The 22,134-nt window shown below is 33.6% G+C and overlaps 2 protein-coding genes and 1 long non-coding RNA gene across 4 annotated transcripts; all 3 read left to right on the plus strand.

Moving 5' to 3' along the window:
• Positions 1-2,672: 2,672 nt before the first annotated feature.
• On the plus strand, positions 2,673-3,536 carry LOC136807444 (uncharacterized). Its single transcript, XM_067064032.1, has one exon. It carries the CDS (start codon positions 2,673-2,675, stop codon positions 3,534-3,536), a length of 864 nt encoding a protein of 287 aa, XP_066920133.1.
• A 5,383-nt stretch (positions 3,537-8,919) lies between these two features.
• Positions 8,920-14,820, plus strand: LOC136807417 (heterogeneous nuclear ribonucleoprotein A0-like). Of its 2 annotated transcripts, none has more exons than XM_067064001.1 (4): positions 8,920-9,046; positions 11,962-12,662; positions 13,718-13,959; positions 14,045-14,318. In XM_067064001.1, exons 2-3 carry the CDS (start codon positions 11,963-11,965, stop codon positions 13,948-13,950), a joined length of 933 nt encoding a protein of 310 aa, XP_066920102.1. In that variant the 5' UTR covers positions 8,920-9,046; position 11,962; the 3' UTR covers positions 13,951-13,959; positions 14,045-14,318. The 2 variants fall into 2 exon arrangements, with proteins under 2 accessions (XP_066920102.1, XP_066920101.1); XM_067064000.1 differs by lacking the exon at positions 14,045-14,318 and adding an exon at positions 14,345-14,820 and having other exon boundaries at positions 8,935-9,046.
• Positions 14,821-19,585: 4,765 nt separating this feature from the next.
• On the plus strand, positions 19,586-20,293 carry LOC136807460 (uncharacterized). Its single transcript, XR_010846681.1, has 2 exons — positions 19,586-19,853; positions 20,114-20,293. It is a non-coding gene; the product is annotated as an uncharacterized lncRNA (long non-coding RNA).
• The last annotated feature ends 1,841 nt before the right edge of the window (positions 20,294-22,134 follow it).

Raw genomic sequence — 22,134 nt, forward strand, 5'->3', positions numbered from 1 at the left:
TATATTCTGTTTTCATGCCATTAAAAAATTCCACGACGAAGGAGTACACACATCAAACTTTCAAAACACGCAAGCTGAAAGCAGTAATTATGATATCACATTCTTTCCCCTGCAAGAAAATATTAAAACCCCGTTTTGATATACAAGGTCAAGCCTAACATGTTAGTAAAAGCTGCTGTAAAATCAGGTGGTTCAAATCAATGTTTTGATTTGATTATTCGGCGGTTCTATTATCCCAGGAGAATAATTTAACGTCAGCGGCGAATAAGTTCATGTCTAATGTTATAGTTTTTTGAAGTGCAGTTCCAAGAGATGAGCGAATATAATTATTTTTAGTTTTCAAGAGAAGCAAATTTAATCTTTCTTCTACAGATTACACTTTAATATACTGTAATGCCAATTATGCATGTAAGTTTTATATCAATACTTTCTTTTTGCATAGGTTTTGCATATTTTCAATGCAATCTCATCACGGCAATTCTGCCACCATAATTTTTGCATATTATTCAATATGGCGGATGGAAAGGTGAAAAGGTCTATAGGTTGTCACGTTCTCCCGAACAACTACCGTAAGTTGGTCTAATATCAACATCCTTCCTCTAATTTCGACAGACTTTCTTTAGAGATAGGAATAATTACGGCTCGTACGAAACGCAGGTCCAGGTCACAGGTTTCAGGGTTCAGGTTTCAGGGTCAGGGTTCAGGGCCAGGGTTCAGGTTTCAGAGCCAGGGTTCAGGTTTCAGGGTTCATGTTAAAATTGTCTACATTGCAGACCAGAATGTTCCGAGGTATATTTATTTATTCTGCAGACCATTTCATTTGCTAGAGTTCGTGTTCTATATAATACAAGTGTGTTTTCTTTTTAAACTTTTAATAGTTTGGTGGTGAACAATACTTTTTAAAATATGAGACAGCAGGTACTACTACTACTACTTTCAGCGTTGCTTTGAAAATATTTCATAATTTAGTTGACGTAGTAGAAATTATCTTTTTGTTACAAACAAACTGGTTGAATAAACAATAATTAAGATTATTGAAATTAAAATATTCTATTACAAGCAGAATTATAAATCAAAGCATTGACCAAGAACAATTACTATTATATTGAAAAATGTATTAATGGGCAGAATAATAACGAAAAATAATAAATTCTATTATTCCTCCTGTAAAAAGAAATATGGTAAAACGCTTATCGTTTTTTGTAAGAGTAAGATCAGGCCCAGTGGAAATCATCCGTATCATTAAATTATTTTTTCTTTCAAAGCAAGAAAGTAATCAAATCACCCACCCATTTTTTGAAAAGAAATAGTTTTTTATAAGACTTATTCGGTATGATGAAATTGGCTGGAATAGAAGCCGACGAATTTTTTTTCTTGTTTCTGTATAACCTGGCAAAACTAACTTAATTTTTTGTTGAATTTGTGTTCTTAAAAGAAAAATTTCATCGTCGTTCGTAACAACGTAGCTTTTATTACTCAATCGAAACACTAACTGTAACACTTTTATCAAATAAAGATGTGAAAGGTCAGGTGTGAATGCATTCTTGTGCATTCCATTCAGCCCTCGCTTCTTTGTTTGATTTCCCCCACACAAAGAGAGTAAAGAGAAAAGAGAAGTAAAGAGGTCAGTAATTTGAAAAAGGCAAGTCTGTATTGTAGACAATTTTAACCTGAACTCTGAACCCTGAACCCTGGCCCTGAAACCTGAACCCTGGCCCTGAAACCTGTAACCTGAACCTGCGTTTCGTACTAGTCGGAATAATATGGAAGATGGATTTAAGTATTGAAAAACGATTGTTCCTCTCTTACCAATATATGCAAAGATAGACAGTTTCAACCTTTTTATTGTTTTCAGCTTTAAAAAAGGGTGTCGAAATTAGAGGAGGGATGTCAACATTAGACCAAGTTACGATTTAATAGCCCATCCTATCTCTGAAAACAAAGATGTTAAAATTAGAAGAGTGGTGTCAACATTTGTGAAATGATTGTATCTTTTCATTAAAAAGCAATTATTAATTTTATTACACTTGCAATTTGTTTTGATTTTATGTTTAGCAATTATGATGTCATTTCAGTTTAGTATCATCTCTATGTCTCTAGGGTAATTATTTATTTTGGTAAAAGCGATGTGCAGTGAAAATTTCTTGCTCAACGAAATCAGTTTTTGAATGAGAGGTATGAGAAAGGTTCTGTGTGTGTTGACACATTTTGAATGCCTTTTTCCTGCCTCAAGAAACTTGTTTCTCCTAACAACAACAACTCTGGTTGTGCATGCTGGTAAGCTTCTATCCTTTGTTTGTTTCTCTGCTTTTTGCTTGTGTCCTTTCACTGCACTGCTTACAGGCTAACTCTAAAGCTCTAAAACAGCATCTAATAATCTAATAACATGAAAACCAGAATATGATTTTTTAATGGGAATCAAAACTATAGAGTGTATTTACAAGCATCAATATATCAGATCTAACAAAATTAATAACGGCACTGTCATCATTGACAATAAAACAAAGGATTTTCTGTCAAGAGTCTTGTAAACATTTCAACAACTTCCATCGAACACTTCTTGCTCTCGTCGAGTTCGGTCGTGCTCTTTTCAAAACTTCAAAAAGGGCGTGTGATTTTCTGACTTGTTTTTAATATTAAAGTTGCTTTGATATTATACTAACACAATCATCATGGAGGAATATACTATTACTCAAAGAAAAAAGCAAAGATCAAGTTCACTAACTTCATCAGCTCCATCAAACATTCAAAGTCATGAAAAGGATGCCTCCACTCACATTGAAGGAAATATTTGGTTTTTTGATTCAACAAACACTGATCAAACAGATAATAACAATCAAGAGGAAGGTATGCTCAGTCCACCTATCACCAATGGTAAATCTTCTCCTTTCACAAAGAACCAAATGGACTTCATTAATCTATTATTAAATGATCAAAAAGAAGAAATGACCAATGAAATCAACAAACTTAAGAATGAACTTAAAACCAAAGATAAACAAATCTTTCGACTAGAGAAAGACCTGATTGATATTCAACAATATGTTTGCCGCAACAACATTGAAATACATGGTATCCCCGACACAGTTGAACAGAAAGATCTGGAAAAGAAAGTTGTAGAGGTTTGTTCAGCCTTGAATGTTCATGTCAAAAAGCAAGATATTGAGGCTTGTCACCGTTTAGCAGATAAGACTAAAGGGAATACCCCGAAAAAGACTATTGTACGCTTTACCAACAGAAAGTTCTGCGATGACCTTCACCGAAACAAAAAAATGCTTAAAGATGGTAATAACAAAAACATTAGAAGGAAATTCCACAATATGGGACTTGATAATTCAAAAACTTTCATCAACAAACAATCTTTGTCCCTATATAACAAATTCCTCTGGGGTAAATGCAAACAATTACATACTGCACAGCTCATTGACAGATTCTGGGTCTTCAATGGGCATATTTTTATCAATGACAATCCAAATGAAAGTAAAGGTACTAAAATATCTCATCTGAATGAACTGAAGGAAAGTTTCCCTGGTTTTTGACTTTGATGCCAAGTTTACATAAGTATTTTTCTTTATTTAATCTTAATCAGATTTTCTGAATTCCTTTTCTCTATTCCTGTTGTGTTTTTAACAATTTTCTACAAGTCCTTTTTACTATGCCGGACGTAAACGACAACTGTCCTTGTTCAATCTGTGGTAAACAAATAATCAATGATGCTATTTTTTGTAACTCATGTAATTTTTGGGTCCACCCTAAGTGCAATCATTTAAGTCAGTTTGAGTTTGATAGGCTGGCTGATTCTGATGATTCAGACCCCTGGACCTGTATTCGCTGTAATTTGAACGCTTTGAATCATGTTGATAACAGTTGTGAATATTTTGATGAATCTTCCTTTAACTCTGAAAACTTTGACAACAAGAACTTGTCTTTTCTTCATCTTAACATCTGTTCCATGAACAAGCATTTCGACAACTTCCACACTTTTCTTAGCAAAAAAATAAATCACAGATTTAAAATTATTGGCATCACTGAAATTAGAATTCGTTCAGAGCATATTGATTTCCCTATTGAGGATTATAAATCTTTTCATACACCCACTGAGGCTGAAGCTGGTGGTTCTTCACTCTACATTGATGAAAATCTGAAGCCTTTTCGAAGAAATGATCTTGAAAACCTCCTTTATGTCCCTAAATTTCTTGAATCAACTTTTGCAGAAGTCTTTGTTGGAACATCTGATCTGATTGTAGGTTCAATCTATAAACACCCAACACTCAAAATTAAAGATTTTTTACCCAAATTTGGTATTCTCCTTGATAAAGTAAGCAAAGAAAAACAAAACTTTAGTTTTATTAGGGGATTTCAATCTAGATCTTCTTGAGTTTGAATCAAAACCTGAAATTTTCGAATTCCTTGATATCCTCAGTAGTTATTTAATCAAAAAACCACACATAACCCTTCCTACAAGAATCACTGATAAATCTAGAACATTGATAGACAATATTTTCATTTCTCCAACACCTTACTGCACTAGTAGTGGCAATTTCATTACTGGAATAGCTGATCACCTTTTACAATTTTGTTTTTAATAATTCTCAATTTGATAACTTATCTGATAAAACAAAAGGCTATTACAAAGATTGGAAAAATTTTAACCAACAAAAATTTCAGTAATACTTTCAATGATTTCAACTGGGAAGAAATTTTAAAAATTGATCAAAATGACCCAAATATTTCATTTGATAACTTTTACAGCAAACTTACAGAATTGATTAATGAGAATGTACCCATTAAAAAAAATTTCCAAAAGCAAAAAAGAAAAAATTTAAAGCCATGGGTCACAAATGGTATATCTACCTCAATGACAGTCAGAGATAAACTTTAAAAAAAATCCATCAATGCTAAAGATCCAATCAATGAAGCTAACCTACGTCAAAAATACAAATTTTATAGAAACTTAATCATCCAATTTACTGAAAGCCAGCAAAAGAATTATTTCAAAAATTATTTCTACCTAAATTCTACAAACCCTAAAAAAACCTGGGAAGCTATAAATGAAATCATATACAAAAAGAAGAAGGAACAGTCTAATATTGTCTTAAAAAAACTCTTCTAAAAAAAAAACGAAATCATTTCTGAGCCTAGTGAAGTTTCTAATGAGTTTAATAAATTTTTCATACCATAGCAACTAAAATTCAAGCTGAGATACCAAACATTGGGAGATTTTAAAGAATACATAAAAAGACCAACATCAGGCAACTCATTTTTTCTTACCCCAGTTAACAAGGATGAATTATTAAACATTTTCAAATCCCTAAATCACAGTAAAAAGCTCAGGTGATTTTAGTATTCCTGGTAAAATTTTTGACACAGTTCCAGACTCCCTTGCAACTATTTTAGAAAAAAAAATCCTAAATCTCACTTTTCAAACTGGAATTTTTCCAAACTCCCTTAAAAAACTATTAAAGTAATCCCAGTTTTCAAAAATAAGGGATCTAATCAGGATGTTGATAACTACCGTCCAATTTCACTATTATCGAACATTGATAAAATATTTGAAAAACTTGTTTTCTCAAGATTAATGTCTTTCCTAGATTTCCATGGTATTCTCTCAGAAAGACAATTTGGCTTTAGAAAAAATCATTCTACAAATCTTGCTCTAATCTCTCTCTTACTGAAGAGATTCGTAGGTCACTAGATGATAGCAAGTTCTCCTGTGGTGTTTTCATTGATCTGAAAAAAGCTTTTGACACAGTTGACCACAAAATCCTACTCAAGAAATTAGAACTCTATGGTATCAGAGGTATATTCCCAATAATTGGTTTCAATCATATCTTTTCTAATAGAATTCAATATGTTTCATATTCAGGTGCAAATTCAAACGCACGTAAAATCTCAACAGGTGTTCCTCAAGGTTCTGTTCTAGGCCCTCTTTTATTTTTAATTTACATTAATGATCTATGTAATGCAATTGAACATTCCCTAACCTCCCTTTTTGCAGATGAGACGAGTCTAATCTACTCAGATAAATCTCTTATTAACATTGAAGAAAGTATCAATGCAGATCTCCAAAATCTTTATATATGGCTTTGTGCAAACAAAATCTCTTTGAATGTAGCTAAAACTAAAATTTTACTTTTCAGGAATGTACACAAACAAATCAAACATAATCTTCAGCTTTCGATTAATAATATTCCCCTAAACTTAAGCGAATCAGTCAAATACCTTGGAGTAACTCTTGATCACTTTTTAAATTGGAGAATAAACACAAACAATCTGTGCTCTAAATTAAGTAGTGCCAATGGAATAATTTCTAAACTCAGACATTTTGTTCCTCTATCTACACTACTTCAGATTTATTATGCTCTATTTTTTTTCGCATCTTAATTATGCTTGCCAAATCTGGGGTCAAAAAACATAACTATATGTGGAAAGAGTCTTTAAACTTCAAAAACGATGCTTACGAATCATGACTTTTTTCTGATTTCAATGCTCACTCTAGTAAAAATTTTATGAACTTAATCTTCTTAAAATTTCTGATCACATTAATCTACTAAATATAAACTCTTGCTCACAGGATCTTATGTGGCTTTTCTCCAATTAGACTCAAGAATCTCTTCTCTCTAAACTTTTATCAACATAAACAAAGAACAGAGGGAAATCAGTGCGTCTTCTTTTCAGGCCCTCTTTCAGAACTTTTATGTATGGTACAGAATCTATCACCTATAGTACCATTGTCCAGTGGAATGATTTACAACTGAATTTTCCTGCTTATCCCTTGACTGACTTAACTGGTTGTGAACTTAGGATAAACTTACACAATTATCTTGTATCTGATTACTAATTGCTTTGATTGAACAGTGACAGTAAAGCTATAAAACTTTTATTAATTTTTATTTTTTTATTTTTTTCTTTTTTTTTATTTCTTTGAATTACTTTCAAAATTCACCTTTCAAATTAATGTTTCTATTTTGATATACCTAAATACTTATTTAATTTATTCATAATGATCTCATTATTGATATATTACATACATATTTTTTCTTTTTCTTTTTTCTTTTTGTGTATTTCATTTGTGTATCTTTTCTATTTTTTGATAATTTTAAGTTTAGTTTTCTACTTTTTGTTCTCCTCTTCATTTTTATTTGTCTGTTTTAAGACTTTTACGTGTTCAGTAGTTTAAGAAATTCTTCCTAATTATACTAGTATTCCTTGGAATTACAAAAAGGTGGCCCATCTCGAATAGCTTGCTAATATGAGGTCTCCATTCTAGCATTGTTTAGTTTTATTATATAATTTAACATAAAACTTTGTATCATATTTACTACTACAATCATGAAAAATAAAATACTACTACTACTACTCGAAATGATCTGTCAAAGCTGAGTCTACCATTTTTAACACAGTCCGATGATTGAGCTGAGAACGCTCGCAGAACGCCCCCGAGCTCTTGCACCGGGTGAAAAACTTTAATCTGTCAATCATCTTCTCAAGCGAAGAGTACTATGCCAAACTTTTGTGAAAATAAATAAATATAAAAGCTGTATTTTTAACTGCTCTATTCACATACTGAATTTGGAAAGATCTTCTATGTGGCGTTTTTTTGCAAAGTTCAAAAAACTGATTTTTGTCTTGCTTTTGCAAGACTTTAGCTTAAGTGCTTGTGTGCAGCATAGGATAAAAAGTTCAAATAAGCGTTTCCTGTAATTTCTGTATGAAAAGTTAAAGTCTATACTGGCTTAGCCTTTTTTATAAGTTAGTTTTGTCTGTTTTTGTCTTAATCAATTTTTCCTTAACTCCCTAATTTTCTATGTTTATAGTCCAAATTTCTAGCATTCAGTAATCTATGTTCATTGTCTAGCATTTCATCCATTTTGTTAGTTTTCTTTTGTATTCAATTTTTAGTTTCAAGAAACTACTCTGCAAAGATCGTTCCAAACAGGCAGACAGGCGCATTTTTGTTGTTCTCCTGTCGCCCTTCTCAGACCACAACAGTACAGATGTGGTATAGTGGTCATTGACCTTGGTTACTGCACAGGCGACTGAGGTTCGATTCCCACTCGCAGCGGTTCACTTGGCAAGTGAATGAACCTTCGCCCGGGTCAACCCATGCCATGTGAGGGGAATTGGGTAGTCAGTCCAAGGTGGTGACGGGGCGCTCATTGAAAGCGTCTATAGTTGCGAAAATAGGCCTCAAAGCCTCCTGCAACTCAACCAAATAGAAAAAAATAGAAAAAAAGATTCAACAGAAATGAAAACCACCACATTTGAGGGAATTCCCTGTAAAAACTCCCCAGTAAAACTAAACTAAACTAAACTAAAACTAAAAGTGAAAGTTGTTGTTGATTGTTGATTTGATGTGTCGTCAGTCTGTCTTTTACCACTGCACTGTTCAAATCCACGAGAGAGAAAAATTCAGAAGTCCGGAGTCATGTTTAAAGAAAGATGTAACAAGACTGCAGAGGGAAAAAGTCAACAAAAAGTTATGTCTACCTGTCTACCTGTACCAGAAGAAAATAGGTTCTCAAAAATCGGCCATTTTAAATCAATCTTCTTTGAGAAAAACACCACGAACAAGATAACGTAATGTTTCAAAATTCCTGGAAATCTATTAATATCGCAAAACATATTTAAGGGTGATCTATTCTGAAGACTAGTTGAGTTTATCTGCTAAAGAATAAAGTAAAACCGTTTTTTAAATCCAAAATGAGTTTAATAGTATTTTCATAATATACTTCTTTATTAAAGTTTGTCGATATGTAGTTTTTTTCTAGTCTAAGTTCAGTGAAGGTTTATTTATAACCCCCGTCTTTTGTCCAAGCATCGCGTCAAAAGGAATGGGTACCAGAATCGAATCACGTTTTGACTCGATTAACAATATCGTCTTCATATATCATTAAAGCTTTAAGCGAGGGAAAGCGAGACAAAGTCAGACTTTTCGATGCAGCGCGTTTTTTCTTTGTGTCCTTTTCCTTCGTTCACTCTTTCCATCAGTGACATTTGAAAACCCACCTTCAAGCTTTATATACCAACGACTTCGAATACATAGCAGGTACCACACATCTTATCTCTGTTTGGTTCGGACTAACTTATCTCAACTTAGATTTACGTTTGACTTAGTATTTTGTTTTAAAACTTATTTTACAAATTAATAGCTGAATCTTCCTATACTATATATATGGGCTTTGTTCGAGTTCTTGTTAAGCAGGATATTACTTTGTAGTAGTGTGCATCTTGGATGTTGCAATTTCTGGGGTGACTGCCTCTGGTTAATGATTCTGCTTTGAGCACCAATGGATTCTTTGCTTTGAGTGATCTTGAGGATAAATTTCTTCACGATCAGTCAGGAGTTTTTGCCTAATACACCTTTCCTGCAATTTAAATTTCTCAGAACTGACCTGGGAAAATATAAGCTCCACTTTTGGTTAAAAAAATTCTTTGGGAGGTGAACAAACACATTTTTGCCTAACAGGGGTTAAGGTAAAAATTTCTAAGGTTTTCCTCAAGACAATAGAAAGATTACATATGCCAAATATCTCAAACCATTTGATTATCCCTTTAATGATACAAAAGTTAAATATTACACATGTTTTGTAATTAATCAATCAAATAAAAGTTGACTTTCTTAATGAGAGAATCCCTATTGGGTCATTTCAGAATTTGTCTGTAACAGGGGGGGGGGTGGACGACACAGATTTTCGAGGGCAAAAGTTTTTACCAAAATTGGAAATTTCCAAGGCAAGAGAAGAAAATGTATGAATTTCCAAGGCAATTGAATTAAAAAAGGCAAAAAAAAAAAAAAAATGCACGTCGTCCGAATGGGGGTAACAAAAATCTTCTGGAATGTCCCATTAGTCAGGCAGCTGGGGTCACACAAAAAAGTGCTTTACTTACAAAGTTTGTGAACAAACTTCTGTACTTCTGTTGTTTTGAATAAATATGGCCATTGTGACCACAAAATCATCAACCGGACACAAATTATTTACCAGGGGCGTCCGGGAACAATCTTGTTTTTGATGTCACAACCAAGGATAAAAAGTTATAACGCTTTGTAATTTTGACGTCACAATTACCTTTTTTTCAGAATCAATATATCCTCTCAAAAGTCTTCTATATCAATTTTTGAGAGCTTTCGAATGGTGGTATGGGTTTTCATTTTTAAGAGTTTGAATTTTCAGATTTTTTGCCTCTCGGACCAGGTAAAAGTAACGTTGCGGTTGTTAAAGAAACCTTTGTAACTTTTTATAGAGAAATTTTCACCTATGGTTACTGATCTTTTTCCTAATCTACGTTTGAAGACGCTTCTTTTGGTATATAATATGATCATGTTTGTGAACGAAAATTTTTTAGTTAGCTTAGGCCTATATGACATCATTTTGGGACCTGGAATATTACCGGGGACGTCAGGTAAATAATTAGGATAGGTCTTGTTGATGATTTCTAGATATTTGAGGTGTGTATTTTCGATTTAATTTGGTTTTGGATTGTTTGCACCCCGTCCATATTTTTTTTGTTTCCTCGGCTGCCTGACTATATCGGAAATTATCCCCAGCTTAAATTTACGCTTGCTTTACTTGTTTTATTAAGAGACATATTTGAGTTTAAGAAGCTGATATTTAGATCTGAGACAGAAGGAGAAATGCAAATCTAAGAATTTTTGGTGGAAAGAAACTTGATGGATTTGGACAAGATATCAGTTAAATTAAGTTACCATCAAATTTAAGTGCGAGCAAAATTTTAATCACATGACTTAAAATAGTTTATTCTTTTGCACAAGTTTTCTTGGCCAAAAAGTAGTTACATTTTTATTTATGCAGTTTCATGCCTTTTTCAACACCCTCCTCAACCAAATTTTTATGAAAACCACTTGAAAAATCTCTCAAACTGAATATTTGTTGCATGTGTATGAATTTTAATTGTTACATAGAAATTGTAGGTATGTAAAAATTAATGGGAACGTTGGTTTCAATTTTTTAGGCCGGGTTTAGCTGGAATAAAATTTGGCGGAAACACCTAAGCTATCTTGATTTCTAGATGTTAAAACAACAAAATTGAACTATTATATTCATAAATTATTTACTCCTTGGGCCCTAAAATTTTAAAAATCCCACCATTTATATGATGTTAGCTTTAAAACTCAACAAACCACCTTTTATCAATAGTAATTCAAGCTGAATATCAGTTTTAGTCTGGCAGAACTAAAGCACTTTTAATGAATGCTCTGTCATTTCAACAAGCAGAGATTTTCTAAGGAAAGGAATATATACCATTGCTGCTGTGGAATAGCCGTCATTGATCTTGGTTTCTGCACAAACAGTTAAGGATTAGGATACCTCTCCTAATTAGGAGTATCAGGTATGTTGAATAGGAGAGCAGACACTTTGACCTAAATTTTTTCAGGTATTGCTTCGATCTGCGTTCGGAAAACTAAAGAAACTTTTTATTCATTGAGATTTGCACCAGTGACCTAAATTTCAAGTAATTTCTCGGCAAGTTCCTCATTAATTTGCCGTGCAGAGAGAAAATTTTGGGAACACGAGCTAAAATTTGTCATTCTTTCACAGAACAGCCTGATACAGTCCATATTTTTTGCGCGGGGAACAAGCGTTTTTTTATGGTGTGGTGTGCTAATTAGCACGTTTTGAGTGGTTTTGGGCTACAGTTTTACATTCCGCCAGTCAAAAGTTCTTAAATTCAGCATAGAATCTCACTTGCTTGTTATTTACATTTTGGAAGTGATAAGATTGCGCAAATGTCTCTGGTAGTTGAAAAATACAGCATTTTCAGTTTTTAGTATCTTAATTAGGATGTTGATTGCTATTTTGTATACTTTTTTGTATCCAATTTAAGATACTCTCCTAAGTAGGTTCTGTAGGTATCATAATTCGCAATAATCCTCGACTAACAAATATTTTCAGAGGGTTGACTGTCTATCATGGGCTAAATGAGAAAATTCTAATTTTATAGAATGGCTGATACAGAAGAACAAGTCCCACAAACTGAAGAACCAACCACTGAAAAGGTTGAATCAACAGAAGAGGAAAAGCCAGAAACTGAGGAAGAAGAAATCACAGAATTTATTAGAGACCCTATTCTTGATGAAGAGGAAATGAAAAAAGTTTTTGTTGGTGGAATTTCAACAGAAAGTACTGAAGATGAACTAAAACAATACTTTGAAGAAAAGTGTGGTGGATCTGTTACAGACACTGTTATTATTAAAAAAGACACTGATAAGAAGAGTCATTTTGGATTTCTGACCTTTGAAACATCAGATCTTGTTGATGAGGTCTTATTGAAAAGGGAGGAATTGAACTTCAAAGGTAGACAATTGGATGTGAATAGAGCTGTCCCAAAGAATAACAATAATGCTGGAGCCCATGAAAGAACCAAAAAACTCTTCATTGCCAATCTTCCAAAAATGAACTGTTCTGAAGATGATCTTCTCAATTATTTCAAGCACAGACATCCCAAAAAGTATGGTACCATTGAATCGATTCAACTGATCAAGAAGAAAGATGAGAAAGGAAACAAAATGGAAGAGAACAAAGGATATGGTTTTGTCATGGTAACATCAGAAGATTTAGCTGATAAAATGGCTATTCAACATGCAACATTTGAATTTGGAGGACGTAAAATTGAATTAAAGAAATCAGTTCCAACTAACGAAGGTAATTCACAATTATTAAACAGAATTACACAGGATGCTTGAACTTTGAAAGCCATGTGTGTACATTGAAGTACCTTAAGGGTATTAATTTTCGCGGGGACAGGGGGGGGTCTTGCAGTTACTCCTTGACACTATGTGGAGTAACTGCAATTTTGGACATTTTCTACAGACACCACCACCCTTGCAGTTATTCCATAGTGTACTAACTGATTTTACCCTCAAAATTGGTGTATACCACCCCCAAAAATGCCAAATTTGGCAATTTTTTCACTGAATTCCTCATTTTTGATACCATTTTGCTGGGTACGTCTTATTAACGGCCGTTCAAGAGTTAAATATCTCAATCATTTTCCAAGTTTGTTAAAATATCTTTCATGCCTTGATTGAAGAAAAAAATTTGATTTTTTTTTTACTTTTGAAAAAAATGATTTGAATTTTTTTGCTTCCGGAATTTTCAAAAACCTTAAATTTTAAGTGAAAAATTGAAAAATGTGCTCACTTAGTACACCATATCCTACCAAAATCGACAATTTTGGGCTTAGGCACCACCCATGTTGCAGTTAGTCCACTGGTGGAGTAACTGTTTTCCCAAATTTTGGTTTATATACCACCACGGTAGTAATTGTCATAGTGTTTATATAATAACTGCATGACCCCCCCTGGCGGGGATTATATTTCGCGAGTTTTTCCGAAATTCGCGAAATATAATCCCCGCGAAAATTTTAAAAACCTGTGGATTCGCGAAATTCGCAAAATATAATCCTCACGAAAAATTTAAAATCATGATTTTTGCCTGAACCCCTAGGAAAATGAAAGAAATTCGGGTCAAAAGGGGCTGATTCACGAAATTTTATCCTCGCGAAAATTTAGAATTCCCATCTTCGCGAAAATAAGTCCCGCGAAAATTAAATTATTTCGCGAAAAAAATTGTCTCGCGAAAATAAGTTACCGCGAAAATTAGTACCCTTAAGGTAAATGATTTCACTATTATCAATTGTAATGCCAACAGAATTTGGAGATTTTAAGGCTTGATTATCATTTAAAAATTTATTTAAGGAGGAGGACACAGAGGAAGAAGAGGTCGAGGTGGCAATAACCAAATGCAAGGAGGAATGGGACCATACGGTGGAGGTGGTTACGATCCATACTGGGGTTACGGTGGCAACTATGGAGGCTACGGTGGTGGTTATGGAGGATATGGTGAAGCCTATGGGTGGGGTGGTTATGGTGGCGGAGCAGGTGGCAACCGAGGAGGGCGTGGTGGCAGAGGAAGATTTACACCATACTAAACTACCAAGGTAAGAAAGTTTTTAGCAGAACAACATCCCCTTTGGCCCATTTGATCATTCACCATTTTCACTTTTTGCCTTTCTTGTTTTTTAGCAAATTCGAATTACAAATTCTCTTCTTTGGAACTTCGATTTGAAACCAGTTTTCAAAACTTTGGAGAACTTTGGAGAACTTTTTCAAAAAGGATTTTGGAAGTCGTCAATTGATAATAAAGAACTTTGGAGATGATGAATTTTTATTTGAAAGCAAAGGATTTTAATGTGAGCTGTAGATAACTTGATGAGTAACAAACAAGACGATCCTTTTGTGAACTTTTTTAACACTTTAATATAAAAATTTTAAAGCTGGAATAGCCATTTTATCTTAACCATTTTTGTGTTGTGTTTAATTCAGGTTGGTATTGACCAGACCAAGTGGTGAAGTCATTCCCATAGCCCCTCCCTATTTTTTGGGGAAATCAAAATTTACTCCTCGACTTTTAACTAAAGTTACACACCTGGCTATTTCTCTGATTATTCTAAGTCTCGATTAATTTTTATATTATTCTGATTTTTTAAACTTTGATTAATTTAATTTCCTATGTTGAAGTAGATGAAATGGCAAGGGGAAAATATATAATGCTCTGTCGTTTTTGCTATTTTTTTACAGGTGTGTAACTTTAGACTTATCTTGAACTTAGTTAAAAGTACTCTCAGGTGCCTTCACTTCAAATAAATGTCTGAAAAATACAAAACAAGCTCCTGTCCAAATAAATTAAAAATTGTGAGAATTTTGACTAATTTTATTCAGTTTTTCGGACATATTGTTCAATTTTGTTTGTCATGGCAGATTTATATACATTATGGGAAAAACATTTGATGGATTTTTAAGTTGCTCTATTTATTCTCCCAAATATGTGCTATTTCAGGCTTTAAAACATGTCATGGGTTTTTCCTTTAGAGTGATTTCTTTAATTATTCAAATAACCTTAGGAGGCACGTGAGAGTACAAATCCTTTGTTTCGATTTGTCCAATTCCTTTGAGAGTGTAACATGAAAAATGTCATGTATGGTTCTCAGCAGTTTCCTTTATTCTATTTCTAGACTGCGCTTTGAATCATTGTTTGAAGCATATAGCTTATAGCCTTATCAAGGACATTAAAGCATTAATTCGATTTAGAGATTATTCTTGCAAATAAGGCGAGAACAATTTAATTTGTTGTTTTATGGGCCCGACAAACCCTATTTTTGCTAAAATCAAAAAAAAAATATTGAATCTCCACTACAATGTATTTTACACACTAGTTATTTGTAAGAATCAAATTTGAATAAAGCTGAAAATTAATTCAAGAAATTGAAAAATTTAGAAAATCAGGTATTCCATACACAAAGATTTTATTATGATCTTCATCGAAGATAAAAAATTGAATTTTTAATCCATATATTTTTTGGAAAATATTTTCGGTACTTTACCAACCCTGATAAATGAAAAATTTATTCTTATTTTACCGACCGACTGACCCATATTTTGCTAACGATCTGCCTGTAGAACAACAAATTAAATTGGTCTAGCCTAATGCGTTTTTGAAAACTAATTCTTGTTTGATTTTGTATTTTGAAACTGCTGAGAGCTTATTTTTCTCCAATGTTTTGTCCCCCTGTCATTGCCCTTTCTCCTCAAAAGAAGTATGTGGTAAAGCCTCCAAGTAAGTTGAGGGGAAGGAGGTCTGATATTGTCGAACGTTGAAAGAGGTTGGGTCCATAAATTCTATGAGAAATTACAAGCGATTTACATTCTAATCTTTATAATTTTTAACGACTCGAGGCGATTTAACTGTGCTGATTTCTGATATGTTTCACATAATTACGTTTTCCCCGTTAAATATTCGAAAACGTCCACCGGCCATCCGCTGATTAAACTTTATAACGACTTTTGAATTGCAGAAGCGCTTGAGGCATTTTGTATCGAAACTGAGGGTTTAAAAAATTTATTACATCTGATACACGCTTTTTTTTATAATAATAGTGTACTTTGGATGAGGGTCAAGTACACGTTTGTTTTTTTAAGAAACAGGCTCAGAATGCCTAAAAACTGAGAAACATCTAAGAAACATGCTGAGGCTGAGAATGAAAAAAAATTTTAATTCGTTTTTTTTTTTAGAACCTTCCAATTAAAACGAAAATTCTTTTCATTGCGTGAAAATAGGCTGATTATGTCAAAGACTTTTTAAAAACATTGAGGCTGAGGCTGCTTAGTAAAACTAGTTTCTTAAAAAAACGTATATTCTTAAGAAATTGAGGGTGAAATATTCTTAACGTATTCTTACTTTTTTAGACGACTTTTTAACAAACATGAGAAATGATCAGTTTGAGAGTTTGGACTTTGGAGTGAACATTTTAGTTTAAAATTACATTTCTTCCTCAAAGCTTCAATTTATCTCTAACAAAGGAAGGAATATTTTCTGTTAACCAAATACAAAATAACTCTTATCAAATTCTGTGAAATTCACCCTAGAGGGTATTCTTACGATTTGGTTAATTTTCACCTTAATTTTTTTATAGATTTTCTTATAAAGAAAGCGTGTAACGCACGAACTCCCTGGACCTTATTAGAATCCCCCGTTTATTAATTTTTAGGAATAGTTTTAGTTCGCAAAAAGAAGTTCCCTTATTTTGCTCCAAAATGTCTGATTTTAGCCTATATTTTTACCTTATTTTTGGGTTTTCAGAAGTACTATTTCCACCCCCCCCCCCCCCCCGGCAATTAGGGTTTATTAAAATTTTCCACCCACCCCCCGTTTATTTGGTACCTAATGTTTTGATTTTGTATCCCACTGCATACGGTTTGTTTACAAATTTCCTCAGTCCTTTTATGTCCCTTTAAGTTCTAAAGCAAATGTGAAGAAGGCTATAGAGAGCATTTATGTATCAAAAAACGGGGTTAAATAAATTCTCAGGTTTTTATGCAAAAATTTATTACTTGACGATCAATGTTTTGAATAACAGTTGTTAAGGCACTTTGAAAGTATAACTTTAAAGAACTCATAAGAAGCCTCTTTTTAGGGGCTACGTCTCAACTTGGAGGCTTTACCACTACCTCATGTAACAGAGAATTCTGCATTGGTAATTCTGTCTTCAGGATAGGTAAGTACAATCCTCGTGTCTTTGGATTAATAGGAAATGAGAGGGATTTAATTTTTTTCCTCAATGTTTCCGAAAAGCTACGAATTCAATTAACCTGTTCCCAGCGGTTTGCCTAAATGTGTGAAGATGCGTAAAACTAACCCTCCTTTTGCTTCGGTGTGGATTGGCTCTTCTATTAATAATTTGAATAAGCTCTCTTTTCTATAAGCATAACGTTTATAAGCATACTTTAATCACAGATCTGTAAAGCCCGAAGGGCTAGATTTGCGGCTTTTATCGAAAAGTGAAGCTTAGGTTTGGAAGGATTTCCTACCAAAGTCACGTGACTAAAATATTCAATTTCACCGGTTTGAAAGATGGGAAATAGCGTTTGCTGCCTACTTTTTTTTATCTCGCGCTCCGAAAACAATACCCTTTCCCGAATTGTTATTTAGGCTTTTTGACTTTTTTGTTTTACTGTTTGGATATTTCTATTTAGTTTCATAAAATTGTATGTCGCAAAACTAAGAAATATGAAAAAAGCACTTCCGGTTCTTGAGTTATTTTGATTTGAAATTTCTCTATAAACAATAGAATCAATGGAAACGAGGCCGGACTTATGTTTTAAATTTTATAAGGGATTTCACCGTGAACAAAAACAGTCATAAAAATTGATAGAAAAAAGCTTTTGAGCTCAAATTTTCAGCATGCACTTGTCTTTATATAGTCCAGGGAAAGTGTGCTAAAAATGAATACAATTGTGCATTTTTGACTAGAAAGCATGAAATTTGGTACAGTGGTACCTTAGGGGGTAAGAAACATTTTAAGCCTCTGACCCACTTCTGGAACACCTGTTTGTGTATTTTACAGACCAGAATGCCTCCCAGGCAAGAAAATTTTTTTTATCTTCACAGCATGTCATATGATATATCATTGGAAAGGTTTTCTCACACTGATTCTAAAAAACATCACAACATATATCTGCAAATGGACTGGGTCCGAGTTATGGGGTACAGAAGTAATTTACAGACCAGTCTGCATGCCCGAAAATTTTTTTTATTTTTGTTCCAAAACATTTCATATCATATACCGTTGGAAAGGTTTTTTCACACTGATTCTAAAAATCATCATGATATGTATCTCAAAATGGACTGGGTCCGTGAAATAAGCCATAGGAGTAATTTACAGACCAGAACGGCTCCCGGGCATACAAAAAAATATTTTTATCTCCAAACCATGGCATATCACATACCGTTGGAAAGGTATTTTTACACTGATTCCAAAAAACATCACAACACGCATCAAAATGGACTGGGTCCGAGTTATAGGCCATGGGAGTATTTTACAGACCAGAATGGCTCTTGGCCCATAACTCGGACCTAGTCCATTTTCAGATACATGTTGTGATGTTTTTTAGAATCAGTGTAAAAATACCTTTCCAACGGTATATGATATGCCATGGTTTGGAGATAAAAATATTTTTTGTATGCCCGGGAGCCGTTCTGGTCTGTAAATTACTCCTATGGCTTATTTCACGGACCCAGTCCATTTTGAGATACATATCATGATGATTTTTAGAATCAGTGTGAAAAATCCTTTCCAACGGTATATGATATGACATGTTTTGGAACAAAAACAAAAAATTTTTTCGGGCATGCAGACTGGTCTGTAAATTACTTCCGTACCCCATAACTCGGACCCAGTCCATTTGCAGATATATGTTGTGATGTTTTTTAGAATCAGTGTGAGAAAACCTTTCCAACGATATATCATATGACATGCTTTGAAGATAAAATTTTTTTTTCTTCCCTGGGAGGCATTCTGGTCTGTAAAATACACAAACAGGTGTTCCAGAAGTGGGTCAGAGGCTTAAAATGTTTCTTACCCCCTAAAGTACCACTGTACCAAATTTCATGCTTTCTAGTCAAAAACGCACAATTGATGCACACTTTCCCTGGACTAATAGGAGGAATACAAATATATAGTTTTCAATATGGTTTGAAAACCTTCGAAAAATACCAAACAATTCGGGAAAGGTGTATTAAAATGCTAGATCCTATCCATCGGCACGAAATTTAAAAAGTCAAATTTTTGCTTCACTTTTTTTTGCTGGAGAAAGCTTAAAGTTGCCTATCTAGCCCTTTGGGCTTTACAGATATATGTGATAAACTTTCGCGGATTTGGGTGTCATCTTCGAAAATCTGCGAAATATTTCTAGACAATACTCAAAATATGTCAAATAAGCGCAAATAGTGTGTACACGTTTTTTTTTTTTAAGAAACACACTTTTAAGAAACATAAGGCTCAGAATGCCTAAAAACTAAGAAACATGCTGAGGCTGAGAATGAGAAAAAAACATTTTTTGATTCGTTTTTTTTTAAAGAACTTTTTAATTCAACCTTCCATGAGGCTGATTATGTCAAAAAGTTTAGAAACATGTAAGAAACATTTAAGGCTCAAAAGGCCGATTTCTTAAGAAACATCGAGGCTGCTTGGTAAAACTAGTTTCTTAAAAAAAAAACGTGTATTTCAACAACTAACATGATTTGACAGTATGAGTCACAAAATCGTAAAAATTTTGCCACCCGCCAAATTTTTAAAGAACTTAATCAGCGTGTCTTTTGGGTATTTCCCTCACTTTTTTCTTGTGTTGGTGGGATGGAGTATGTTGCATTGCACCAACGCAAAAAAAAACTTCTCGTGTCCTCAAGCCTTGATCATATAAATAAACATGGATTAAGGCTGAAGGTGAGATTTTTCTAAGCATTTTGAGCCTCGACCCGACTTTCCGGTAGTGTAGTGTACCTTAAAGGAAGAAATTTGGCCAGAATCCGCCAAAATTTCTTTTTTCCGCCATCCATATCCAAATTAAATTCCCGCCAAATTAAACTTTTTGAAAATATGATCTCTTTTAAGGTGTTTTTACGCCATTTTAAGGATAAATATTTCAGCAAACGCCAAATTTAGTTTTTTCGTCCGTCTGCCAAATTAGATTCCCTCTAAAAATCTTTTTCGGCCATCCGCCAAATTAAATTCCCGCCAAAATTTCTTCCTTTTAAAGGTAGGTGAAGGATATTACTTTTTTGGCATATTTTTCAGATTCTCTACAAAATAGGCGTCAACCCTCCCCCTCTCTTCGTCACTTTTGTAGTGGCCAGCAATAATTACATGTCCTAATTCTTTTCATTTCAGCGATCTAGAAGATAATTGTTATGAAAAATAAATTAGTAGCTGAAAATTATATACCGTGTCTGATTTACTTCATGAACTTCCAATCTCAATTTTTTTTTCCTTTCCGAATTTAATCCCTTACGTTTGTCTTAAATTTTTTAGAAATATAGTAGACCATCGGCCGAGGTACATACATAGTGAATTGTGTCAATTCGTAGGGCACCCCTTAAAGTAGACTAGTAAACTAGTCGTTGAAAACAGACCCATATACAAAAAATCAAGCTCCAAATAAAAAGAATCGAACAGGTTATAAGTTGCGTCTCTTTTCTGAATTTCAACGACTAGAAGCTACTTCCCTCAAAAAACGTTGTTTAATTTTACAACTTTTTTTAGGTTTTTGAGAATCCATCCAACTTTTTTGACTAAATGATGTTTCATAGTAACATTGAACATGGGAACATATAAATAAATGAGCATTTCTAAAAACACAATAAACAGAAAGAAAAATAAATGCAATCCCGCACGGGTCAGTATGTCTCTCCTTACGATTTTAGGTGAAGAAAAAAAGGCGTTGGAAGTAGCTTCTAGTCGGTTATTTTCCTTTTCTCTCACGCGCGCTGAATATTTAATTAGTGTTTACATTATTTGATTGACAGTTTTATTATAAAGTTATAAGTATTAACCGATTAGTTTACTAGTCTACCCTTAAAGGGACATAACACTACTTGTGAAATTTGTAAACAAACTGTATACAGCGGATACCCAAATCAAAACAAATGTCACATGTCAAAATAAAAAATCAAGCCAAATATGGTTTGTCAACGATCTCGAGATAATTCATTTTTAAGGTGAGTAAATATGCTGAAAAACTGCTGACTGGAAAATATCGATAATTTTCAATATTTATTAAACCGAAATATTGTCAATTCTATACACCTTATTAGGAGCACAATATCAAAAATTTGCCCTGATAGGGAGTGCCCTACGAAATCCATTTTAAGGCCTTTTTTAGACCTACCTCCGGGTACCCCGGTGGAGGTTCTTTAAATTAACCCATGTTCGTCCGTCCGTTCGTTTTGTCTGTTGTTACCAGCTTTTCTCTAGGCTGCTGGCATCCACTAACGGATTCGTGCTCCTTATAGAGGATGCTTAATAAGCTATATTTCCTTTGTCCAGAGATTTGCCGCCTTTAGCCGATATACGGCTAAAGACATTTTTAGCTGGCGAGTGTCTACAAATATAACATTACGTAATGTTTAAATTTTCTGTGAGGCACCAAATCATAGATTGGAAAATATATTTGGATTTTGAAAAAAAAGTAGGCGGAAGGAAGTTTGCTTGTTTTTCTTCCTCCTTTCTTGTTTAATGTGGAGATTTTGTAAAAGATGAGAAATTAGATTTATTGAATTTAAGTGCCCTGATGTATCTTCTGTGTGCACCAACAAAGTTTTGCTTCATAAAACTACATTTTGATGCTTTAATTTGGACTTGCATGGGTCCATAATTTTTTACCACACTGGATTCGTTGATCACCGGATCACTTTGGCTCCAGATAATTGTTTTGTCAGTTCTACAGATATGTTGCAGATTATTTCAAGGTATTCTAGTTATGTATATACAGTACATTTTGGGGGGTCATATTGAATATTTCTGACATAACTTCTTTATGATTCTACAAAAGGGAGTGTTGTTGTTCCTTCAACAAGGGCCTTTAAATGTTAAAACAAATAAAGAACTTTTCTTCAGCTTTGGCATTTCACTTTTTAATACTGTGTGGCCTTTGTATCTTTTCAGGTACTTAGCTTCATTCTTTGAAGAGATGGAGTGTTTCTGGTTGTTTTCTTTCACTTTTGGTCCATATTGTATTTTTTGAGCTTCGACCGAAGAGCTGATGGAAAAGTTTTGATAAAT

This window comes from Clytia hemisphaerica, unplaced genomic scaffold (assembly GCF_902728285.1).
Source record: "Clytia hemisphaerica strain Z4C2 unplaced genomic scaffold, Clytia hemisphaerica genome assembly, whole genome shotgun sequence".
NCBI lineage: Eukaryota > Metazoa > Cnidaria > Hydrozoa > Leptothecata > Clytiidae > Clytia > Clytia hemisphaerica.